This window comes from Misgurnus anguillicaudatus, chromosome 21 (assembly GCF_027580225.2).
Source record: "Misgurnus anguillicaudatus chromosome 21, ASM2758022v2, whole genome shotgun sequence".
NCBI classification, from domain to species: domain Eukaryota; kingdom Metazoa; phylum Chordata; class Actinopteri; order Cypriniformes; family Cobitidae; genus Misgurnus; species Misgurnus anguillicaudatus.
This window is the reverse complement of record NC_073357.2, coordinates 27,389,080-27,400,790: the sequence shown is the minus strand read 5'-3', so window position 1 is coordinate 27,400,790 and position 11,711 is coordinate 27,389,080. Positions and strand designations below refer to the sequence as shown.

The following is an 11,711-nucleotide window of genomic DNA, read 5'->3' as shown; positions in this document are numbered from 1 at the left end:
TCTTACTGAGAGAAAACAGGTAGACAGATTTGGCAATTTTCCCTGATTAGGCCTACTACACATCAAAGTATAAAGACATGTTAACTGGCTCGAACAGTTAACATTTCTACACATACACATACAGAAAGAGAGTCATCCACGTGTATCAAATAAAGAAATGAAATTAGAAAATACTCAAAACATCTTAAATAAAAGCCATTCACAACACACGCGTCCTTGCCGCTTAAATCCACGTGACCACAATCAGACAGAGAGAAGCACGCGCGCCCTCTAGTGCTCATATAATAGATTCAGATTTACGAGGGATGTACAAAAGCTTTACATACATTAATTAGATTATAGAAAATGTAAGAGTATAAAGTAGTTAAAGAACATATTTATTATTTGGTAACAGAACATATTTGTTATTTATTTTAACATGGCAATATTTTATACAATGATTTTTTAAGTACAATTAAAACAAACCGTGAATTCGTCTTTCAAACATCTAAAGGTTAATAAATGAAACTTAACTCAGTCAAATTCCGTACTCACTTTATTGTACATCTAGCGTTAATGTCGTAATGCTAAAAAATGCGTTTTTTTATGCAAGCATTTTTTATTCTATTATTATGAATTCAATTTTGCATAAGACCAAAGTAGACAGTCAAAATAACACAACAATACAATGAACAGTAAACATAAAGCCAGGGGGACGTAAATGAGGAATTACACAAAAATATTTACATATTGCATATGTTTTAGTTGCTTTCTTATGATTACTTGAGAAAAAAATGTATTTATATACATTTTAATTAGCTAGAAATACGTTTTGTCTGTTTCTGTCTAAACCGTCACGTGACACAGACGCGATCTTTTTATTTTTTTTACAGACGCGATTCCTTCTATGACCTAATATGGAATCCATGACGACATAGAACGCCAGCTCTCGGGCTATAAAAACCGCAGTGTCACACAGTGTTGAGTTATTCTGTGGTGAGCTTAGGAAGACAACGGTCATCATCTGCTGAGGACAGTGCAGGACAGGTAGGGGAGGAAACATCTATTAAGCATTAGGAAAAAAAACACTTGTGTAAACGCTAACTGCGAATTCGTTCATAATTATGATAATTAATTCATGTGTTTTATTAGAGATACAGAGATATATGTTATGCCGCTGACACGAAAAGTTTTGGAAACGAATCGCTTAATCGCTGTTATTTACAATGGAAATACTGAAATACCTTTAAACGTCCCAAATTATTTTTTAAAAATCAATCATCAAACAAACGTCGCATAGATAATTATTTTCAAAACGAGCCCACAAGGCAATTTTCACCACAGGGACCCGTTTAATCCTACAGAAAAATCCAGCTAAGACCAGCATAAACTGGTAGCTGGTTTAAGCTAGTTTTAGCTGGTTTAAGGTGGCAGTAGCTGGTCCTAGCCTGGCAAAGCTTGCAAAACCAAATTTTTCAGTAGAGAAGAGAAGTAGCTTTCACTGTAAAGGTGTAAAGGAATGGCCCTACTGTTGAAACACCTACGGTAAGCATAGTAAACATTGTTTTTAAACATCAACTTTTGCGCTTCTGATAATTAATTGACTTTTTTATAAATCAGAAATGATACGGCGTCAAGTAAATGAACACAAAAGGCAGATGTAAAGGCAATAAATAAATAAATAACAAAACACTACGATTAGATGTTGGGTCCTGCTTTGTGATGTAGTAATATGGTAATATGGTAACAATAAACACCATTTGACATTGCTTTTGCTAATATAATACTTGACATGTTTATTAAATTAATAATAATGATTACGCTAAATAGAAATGTATTTATGCTAAATGTAAATAGAAATGCTAACAAATTCGATTAGAGTCCTGCCCTGTTATGTTGAATTGTTGACGGGTGGGTGGCTCACAGGGCAGAGCTCTATAGTTATTTACCATAAAATATTTAAATATTCAATTCAATTTCAATTCAATTTGAAATTTAAAATACCTTGTTTTAAAACGTCCCAAAACTATTTTGGAATCAAAAATAATTATTTTCAAAACATGCCAGCCACGTCGACCTACTGTACAATACTTATGATAAAATTGTCATATTTTTGTCTTTTTATTAACTTGTTTTTTAATTTTTTTACAGATAGTAAAAACACTTGATGACATGTTGTTAAATGACAAACTCATGTAAATGGATTTCTGTTGTACTTCATGTCCTTTTTCTTGTCTGATTTTTTTCTGGACAGAGTTGTCAATACCAAATGCCTGTTGCAGTAGATGTCGTCTGAAAGTCTTAAGTGTCACATGGACATGCAGTATTGCCATTCATCCACTTATACAGTATACTGAAGAATGATATTGAGCTTATTTGGTTTGTGCTTTAATTTAAAGGTCCATTTGACAATTCAAAACTTCAGGAGCAGGAGGCTGATCAGAAGGGCACATCTCAACACATGCAGCTGGACAACAAGAGGTATTATATCAATTACAGCTTTCTTGATTTCTTACCAAATCTTCAGTAAATGTTAAAATGTGCTGGTGTAAACTAATTTATTCTGTGGTGAGGGTAAGAACGGTAAACCTTAAAACACTCTGATGAGATACACTGCAAGACAGGTAAAAGCGAAACATGTTTACCTTATGAAGCATTAAGATAATATGATAATTAATTGACATGTTTTTTTTTATTAGAATTATGCTCCGTTGTGTAAACTAAAATCAGACGTAAAGCCAAACATTTTTAGAAAAGAAACGCTACCAAATATGATTAGAATTACTAAAGTATATACAGTCAGTATGTGTGTGTATATGTATGTATATGTATATATATATGTATCAGTTCAGTTCAGTTTATATATTAAATAAAAAATTTACTTTAATCGTCTCAAAACTTTAGGTTGCCCGAAGGTCCTTGTCATTAGATGTGCTTGTTTCCTTACTCTGGGTGCAGTGCTCTGTGCATGACTATCAGCTTCATGCCCACAATGCGGTGTGCACTCTGTACCGGGTGGGTCAAGGTTTGGGACTGGCATAAAGACAGGAATGGCCCTACTTTTAAAACACCTAAGCATCTAATGTAAAGACCTTGTTTATTAAGATTATTATCCATCGTGTAAATACGTTAAAACGGATGTAAAGGCTAACAAGTTTTTTTTAATTAAACACTTAACTAATACGATTAGAAGTAGGGTACTGCCCTGTAATGTGGGTTGTTGGCTCACAAGGCAGGGCCCTATAGTTATTTATATTGAAATCCCGACGAGAGGTGTCTAGAGCATACGCGCAAGCGGGACAGGGCCGTCTGCCATCCTGGAAGTCTTGGACTTCCAGGATGTCTGACCTTACAGGTTGAGCCCAACGAGAGGTGTACAGACTATACACACAAGCAGGACAGGGCCGCTTACAGTCTTGGACTTCTAGGGTCTCCGACCCTAATGGCAGAGCCCGACAAGAAGTCTTGGACTTTTGGAAGTCTTGGACTTCCAAGGTCTCTGACCCTACCATCCAAGCACTACGATGAGTCTTGGGAGGGACAGGGCCACCTGCCATCCTAGAAGTTTTTAATTTCCAGGGTCTCTGACCACCGGCCGAGCCCGACGAGAGGTATCCAGAGCATACACGCAAGCGGGACAGGGCCGCCTGCCATCCTGGAAGTGTTGCACTTCCAGGGTTTCCGACCCTACCAGACAAGCCCGACGAGTTGTCCAGAGCATACGCTCAAGCGGGACAGGGCCGCTTGCCGTCCTAGAAGTCTTGAACTTCCAGGGTCTCTGACCTTACCGCCAAAGCTTGACAATAAGTCTTGGGTAGGACAGGGCTGCCTGCCATCCTGGAAGTTTTTGATTTCTGGGGTCTCTGACCACCACCAGAGCCAGATGAAAAATGTCCAGAGCATATGCGCAAGCGGGACAGGGTGCCTGCCATTCTGGAAGTCTTGGACTTCCAGGGTGTCTTACCCTACCGGCCAAGCTCGGCGAGAGGTGTCAAGAGCACAGGCAAGCGGGACAGGGCCGCCTGCCATCCTGGAAGTCTTGGACTTCCAGGGTGTCTTACCCTACCGGCCAAGCTCGGCCAGAAGTGTCAAGAGCACATGCAAGTGGGACAGGGCCACCTGCCATTCTGGAAGTCTTTGATTTCGAGGGTGTCTTACCCTACCGGCCAAGCTCGGCGAGAGGTGTCAAGAGCACATGCAAGTGGGACAGGGCCGCCTGCCATCCTGGAAGTCTTGGACTTCCAGGGTGTCTGACCCTAACAGCCGAGCCCAAAGATAGGACTCAGAAACTGATGCACAGGCGGGACAGGGCCACCTGTTGTCCTGGAAGTTTTAGACTTCCAGGGTCTCAGACCTTACCGGCAGAGCCCGACAAGAAGTCTTGGACTTCCAGGGTGTATGTTCCTAACAGCCGAGTCCAAAGATAGGACTCAGAAACAAATGCACAGGTGGGACAGGGCTGCCTGTTGTCCTGGAAGTTTTAGACTTCCAACCCTACTGGCCAATCCCGACGAGGTGTCCAGAGCATACGCGCAAGCGGGACAGGGCCACTTGCCGTCTTGCAAGTCTCGGACTTTTAGGGTCTCCGACCCTACCGTCAAAGCTTGACAATAAGTCTTGGGTGGGACAGGGCTGCCTGCCATCCTGGAAGTGTTTGATTTCTGGGGTCTCTGACCCCCACCAGAGCCTGACGAGAAGTGTCCAGAGCATACGCGCAAGTGGGACAGGGCCACTTGCCGTCCTGCAAGTCTTGTTCTTCTAGGGTCTCTGACCCTATTGGCAAAGCCAGATGAGAAATGTCCAGAGCATATGCGCAAGCGGGACAGGGCCGCCTGCCGTTCTGGAAGTCTTGGACTTCCAGGGTGTCTTACCCTACTGGTCAAGGTCGGCGAGAGGTGTCAAGAGCACACGCAAGCGGGACAGGGCCGCCTGCTCTCCTGGAAGTCTTGGACTTCCAGGGTGTCTGTTCCTAACAGCCGAGTCCGAAGATAGGACTCAGAAACGGATGCACAGGTGGGACAGGGTCGCCTGTTGTCCTGGAAGTTTTAGACTTCCAACCCTACTGGCCAATCCCAACGAGGTGTCCAGAGCATACGCGCAAGTGGGACACGGCCACTTGCTGTCTTGCAAGTCTCTGACTTTTAGGGTCTCCAACCCTACCGTCAAAGCTTCACAATAAGTCTTGGGTGGGACAGGGCTGCCTGCCATCCTAAAAGTTTTTGATTTTTGGGGTCTCTGACCACCACCAGAGCCTGACGAGAGGTGTCCAGAGTATACGCGCAAGTGGGACAGGGCCACTTGCCGTCCTGCAAATCTTGTTCTTCTAGGGTCTCTGACCCTATTGGCAGAGCCAGATGAGAAACGTCCAGAGCATATGTGCAAGCGGGACAGGGCCGCCTGCCGTTCTGGAAGTCTTGGACTTCCAGGGTGTCTGACCGTAACAGCCAAGCCCAAAGATAGGACTCAGAAACTGATGCACAGGTGGGACAGGGCCACCTGTTGTCCTGGAAGTTTTGGACTCCCAGGGTCTCTGACCTTACCGGCAGAGCCTGACGAAAAGTTTTGGACTTCCAGGGTGTCTGTTCCTAACAGCCGAGCCCAAAGATAGGACTCAGAAACGGATGCACAGGTGGGACAGGGCCGCCTGTTGTCCTGAAAGTTTTATACTTCCAACCCTACTGGCCAATCCTGACAAGGTGTCCAGAGCATAAGCGCAAGCGGTACAGGGGCCCTTGCCATCTTGCAAGTCTCTGACTTTTAGGGTCTCCGACCCTTCCATCAAAGCTTGACAATAAGTCTTGGGTGGGACAGGGCTGCCTGGCATCCTGGAAATTTTTTATTTCTGGGGTCTCTGACCACCACCAGAGCCTGACGAGAGGTGTCCAGAGCATACGCGCAAGTGGGACAGGGCAACTTGCCGTCCTGCAAGTCTTGTTCTTCTAGGGTCTCTGACCCTATTGGCAGAGCCAGATGAGAAAGGTCCAGAGCATATGCGCAAGCGGGTCAGGGCCGCCTGCCGTTCTGGATGTCTTGGACTTCCAGGGTGTCTTACCCTACAGGTCTTGGACTTCCCGGGTGTCTGACCCTAACAGCCGAGCCCAAAGATAGGACTCAGAAACTGATGCACAGGTGGGACATGGCCACCTGTTGTCTTGGAAGTTTTGGACTTCCAGGGTCTCCGACCCTACCAGAGCCCGACGAGAAGTCTTGGACTTCCAGGGTGTCTGTTCCTAACAGCCGAGCCCAAAGATAGGACTCAGAAACGGATGCACAGGTGGGACAGGGCCACCTGTTGTGCTGGAGGTTTTAGACTTCCAACCCTACTGGCCAATCCCGACGAGGTGTCCACAGCATAGGCGCAAGCGGGACAAGGTCACTTGCCGTCCTGCAAGTCTTGGACTTCTAGAAGTCTTGGACTTCTAGAAGTCTTGGACTTCTAGAAGTCTTGGACTTCTAGAAGTCTTGGACTTCTAGAAGTCTTGGACTTCCAGGGTGTCCTACCCTATCGCCCGAGCCCAAAGAAAGGACTCAGGAGCATATGCGTATAACTAGACTTAATAGACTTTATACAGGAAACATATAAACGAATCAGCACAGGACAGCAAACACAAGCTTTTACAATACATATAACATATAACAATAGCAAGATAATTAACCCAATTAACACAAAAGCAAACAATGACATGTGCTTCCACACAAAACAAGTAACGTTGTCACGATCCTGACAAAGACTAGAAAAGCATGAATTATAGAGGCAGGATCGTGACATATGGTGAAATTGTCATATTTTTGTATTTAATTTCTTCTGTGAGTTTAATTTGTTTTACAGATAGTAAAAACAGTTGATGGAATGTTGTTAGATGACCAACTCATGTAAGTAGATTTCTATTGTTTTTTCTGCACTTTGTCGTCTAATTTTTCCTGACCGCAGTTGTCAATAACAAATGTTACCCTGGACCACAAAACCAGTCATAAGTCGCACAGGTATTTTTATAGCAATAGCCAACAATACATTGTATGAGTCAAAATTATTGATTTTTCTTGCTCAAAATACTTAGGATATTAAGTAAAGATCATGTTTTATGAAGATATTTGTAAATTTCATATCCTACATATATTAAAACTTAATTTTTATAAGTGAATGTAGTTGCTAAGGACTTCATTTGGACAACTTTCAAGGTGATAATCTCCATATTTAATTTGTTTTGGCCACCCTCAGTTTCCAGATTTTAAAATGTTGGATTTTGGCCCAATATTTTGATATTTCCTAACAAAAACCATACATTAACGGAAAGCCTATTTTTTTTCAACTTTCAGGTGATATGTTAATCTCAATTTAAGACATGTACCCTTATGACTGGTTTTGTGGTCCAGGGCTGTTGGTGTGTGTTGCAGAAACGTTCTTAGGTCTAAACTTAAGATATGATGTTAAATTTTGATATTTTGCAAATTCATATTACAGAAGCAAATAAAGTTGATTTAGCCACCAACCATACAGTAAACAAAATGAGTGTCCTTTTTATTTCAATGGGGCAGAAATACATTTTTTATTAAATTCATTGTAATCATAGTCTGTGTATTTTATATTTTATTATTGTTTTTGTTTTAGCATCAATGATGAGGCACCTGAGGAGTGGCAGGCTGTGCAGAAGGTCCCATCTCAAAACATCCAGCTGGACAATAAGTGGTATGGTATCCATTACAGCTCTCTTTATTTCTTACCAAATCTAAACTAAAGTAAAGCCAAACACACTAAAAGGTTATCGGGCTGAATTTGGGTCGATTTTCCCATATATATATTAACTATTTATCATATTTAAAGACATATATAACCCTCAAACTATTTGGCAATCAAACAAGCACAGATAATTATTTTCAAAACATTTACTCACCCTCATGTTGTTACAAACCTGTATACATTTCTTTGTTCTGATGAACACAAAGGAAGATATTTTGGAAGAATGTTTGTAACCAAACTGATCATTTACTCCCATTTTATTCTTCTTTTCTACTGTGGAAGTCAATGGGGCACTGATCGGTTTGGTTACAAACATTCCTCACCCTCTGCGCTGCATAAGTCAAACACATTATAAGAGAAGTGGTTTGGTGTTGACACTGGACACCAAAGACATTTCCCAAGAATAACTGTCATTCAAACAGGTAGGAAGCTGCAGATGAGGGGAAAGACAGAGATGAAGCAGGAGCACCAGGCTCCATGACTGATGGAAAGCTCTTCATCCGGGCATCAGTCAATCAGAACACCCAAGAGGATGCTGTACATTCACTGTACTGAAACTGTGACGACAACTGAGACAGAGACCGAAAAGATTCAAAACAACACCACTGAAACACTTTGAATAATCATATGATCACAAAGCGTTCAAGAGACGTGCCAATAATAACATAATAAAAGTACATAAAGATATAAAAGATGAAAGTAAAGTGCTTCTTCCAGAGCTGCGTCCGGGACCGAAATTGCCTGTTTAGAGCCAATTTAACATAGAATATTTATTGAATAAAAACAGAAATATTAATCGACTTTAACGAAAGGTTTCATTATCGTGGAGTGTCCTCAATATTATTTCTGCATATACGTTCATGCAGATTTTGCCCAGATTATTGAATGAACAGACCCTTTTATGGACATTATTTATGGTTATATTAAAGGAGTTGTGCAGTCCAAAATAGACGTTTACTGTAGTAAAACCATGTTTTGCCAATGGTAATCAATAAAGCAAAACAACATGGTTAATTATCATAAGGGTCCTCGATTAAAGGATGTAGGAACACATCTAGGATTTGAACTGTTCTTTGCTAGATGTTAACTTTGAATTGGAACAGTAGCTACTTGGCCATCTACTGATGACGTTTCAAAAGTATTCAGTCTTTATAATACAAGTCCAGAGAGATACCACTCAGTAATTTCAGTGCAGTTCCTCCCCCCACGCCCACCACTCATGCAACCATTTACGGCAAGAAACTGTAATTTTATAAAACAGTTAAGTACCGTAAAATTAGGCCATAAATTTACGGATTTTTTTTACAGTGTAGTTGAAGAAACACCCTTATTTTGACATGACACGTGATGCGCATAAGGTTACATGACGCGCCGAACACATATTTTGAAATGATGAGCCACATACACGACAGGCTAAATAATACATGTTGTGATGAGCTTCGCATTGTGCGCCCTCGAAAAAGATGTCACAGGACGCCACTGCCTTTCAAAAAGAAATCCTCCTAGATGGGATTAAAATTAAGATTTCAGATGCAATAACAAATTTTTTAAAAGCTTGATTTATTGTCTTGTAACATGTAGACGCAAACAATATTGGCACAATCTTTTAGAGAATATAAAATGTCCTTTAGTTTAACAAATACTGTATTGCTAACAAAGTTAGTGAGGTTTTATTTTAAAATTATACACTTAATTTACCAGATGAACCAATTTCTGCAAAAAAATGAAAACGATCTTTGAGATATCTTCTTTGATTGCATATAAACTACATTTGGATTAATACATTTATATGAATTATTTTGAATACAAAAAAAGATGTTTTCTTTAATGGGGGGAAGGACTTCTTTAAAGGTCTTATTTTGATTTTAAAATCGTTTTTTTGAGCAAGTTTAACATACATAAATGCAAGTGGTCTGGGATTAAGCCTGATATAATAAGATTCAAATGAAGATTTATTTTAAAACACTTAAAGGGCTTTCAAATCGTAAAGCTATGAGGCCTATTACAATGCTTTAAATTCCTCTTGTTTTGAATTGTAGGATTGTAAAGAATTTTATTGTATAACCTCCTTATTCTTTTTAATTTTTGTCTTTATTTTTTATTTAGATTTTTTTTATTTCCAAATGTTATTTGTGTATTTATAAAGTCTGTTTAAATATTGTTTATAGTGTATACATAATGGCCTAAATAAAAAAAAAATCGAACTGGGTACTTTAGGATACTCATTTCAGCATACTAGGATTGCTCTTTACATAGTTTTAGACGGAGTATACAGTATTACGTTGTAAGACTGCAGGACATTAAATACCTAAATACAACTGGAGAAAAAATACTTTTAATGGTTGAAGTTTTACAATTTATGTTTTATATCACAAAAATATCAATAGAAGTTGTCAAAAATATCAATAAACCACAATGTCTTTTCATATCTGCTCTTAGCTATTTACCTTGTATGATACATCAAAATGAACAAAAGTAGTTTATAGTAAATAAACTATAGTTTATACACAAAAGCAAACAAATTAATCCAAAAGCACGTTTGCCTTAAACGTTGTGATGCCAATACAAACATTTGTTTCTTTTTCGACTGTATGCCTGTAAAAATAAGAAAGCCCTTCAAACACAAATAATCTCACTTGCTTTTAAGATGTTTTTTCTCATGCAAAACAATGTAAGACTTTCATGGCAGGTAATGGTAATTGAAACAGCATTCTCTTTCAATCTAGACTAAAGTAAAATAAGAAAATTTAGTAGTTTTCATCCCAAAGTTTCCATGTTATACAAAGTTATACACAGTGCATCTCATTCAACAATAACAGTAAAAAAACATTTCCTATACCTCAATTGACTGCAATGTCTATTCATAGGCTTCAAAATTCTCACTACTGTAATGCAATAAATGGTTTTGGTAAGGCAAGGCTGGTTTTTAAGACATTCCTCAAAATCAATCTTTGGTAACCAACATTCTTTTGAGAAAAGTATAGCAAGCACAATAACGCATACTGAATATAAAATAAAAACATAAAAAAATCTTGAACAAACTGTAATAAGAAGTCACAAAAGTTCCAGTTATGACAGAATGAAATACTTTAGCATTATGTACACTTACTCAATAAACATAAAAATTCTTTACAAAACAAACAAAACGTTTTAAATGAGAGAGATTAACAATAACAAGTTGACATCTGCCAAAGAGTGGAATTACATCAGACCGCAAGTTGAAATTTTTGTCATGCAAGGCGATTGATATTGTATTAATGTATTGTTAAAGAAATGTGGCCTTTGCACCTTAGATTCCTCATATTTTTTACTTGGAAATCGTGTGTGTAAATATATACACACATAAATAAATAAATAGCAGAGCAAGGATGTTCTCCCTGCTGAAGAGAAGTGTACGCACACACATACAGTATGCTCTTTGGCGGTTTAAGTAGTGTCTGAGGTTAACTTGTGTAAGCGCATAATAACATCTCTGATTCACTTATTAGTGCATCTGCAGCAAAGTCCTTAAAGACAACTTCAAGTAGATGTAGTGCAGAGTTTATACGTTGAACTGAAATCACTCGGTCGTCCAACAATCTGCTGTGGTAGTTCTCCATATTCAGACTTCGAGGTCATTGTAATGTCCATTTCTTGAAACATATTGCCATACTTATTTTCAAGGCCATTTACTCCCTACTATACACACACGGTCAGTCTCAGTAATGGCCATACCAAAGGCCGAGGCTTTCTCGAAGTCCCCTGAGCTGTTCCTCTCCAAGCCTGATCTTGTCATCCAGTTGTCTCTGTTCTACCAGTAGTGCTGCTTTCATCTTCACGAAGTGACCGTAATCACGCATCTGTTCTGGGGTCAGGCAGCGACCCAGCACAGTGCCGACAGCCTGCTCGCGCCGGTCCACATGTTCCTTAAGCTCCTGAGCCTCTGCCATCTGCACCAACAGCTGCTTTTTCTTTTCCAGCAGCTGTAGCTAAAACCATAGACAATCGGACATGA

At 39.7% G+C, this 11,711-nt stretch overlaps 1 protein-coding gene and 1 long non-coding RNA gene across 6 annotated transcripts in view; one reads left to right on the top strand and one right to left on the bottom strand.

Moving 5' to 3' along the window:
• The first annotated feature begins 861 nt into the window (after positions 1-861).
• LOC129440623 (uncharacterized) lies at positions 862-10,309 on the top strand. Of its 3 annotated transcripts, none has more exons than XR_012360439.1 (4): positions 862-1,026; positions 2,379-6,852; positions 7,589-7,666; positions 8,140-10,309. It is a non-coding gene; the product is annotated as an uncharacterized lncRNA (long non-coding RNA). The 3 variants fall into 3 exon arrangements; XR_012360437.1 differs by having other exon boundaries at positions 2,234-6,852; XR_012360438.1 differs by lacking the exon at positions 862-1,026 and adding an exon at positions 1,443-1,524 and having other exon boundaries at positions 2,234-6,852.
• Positions 10,037-11,711, bottom strand: part of shroom4 (shroom family member 4) — a 64,473-nt gene continuing 62,798 nt past the window's right edge. For all 3 annotated transcript variants that reach the window (XM_055200058.2, XM_055200064.2, XM_055200074.2), the window contains one exon: positions 10,037-11,685. In XM_055200058.2, the coding sequence (XP_055056033.2) occupies positions 11,416-11,685 (270 nt within the window). In that variant the 3' untranslated portion in view covers positions 10,037-11,415. The remainder of the gene's footprint in view (positions 11,686-11,711) is intronic.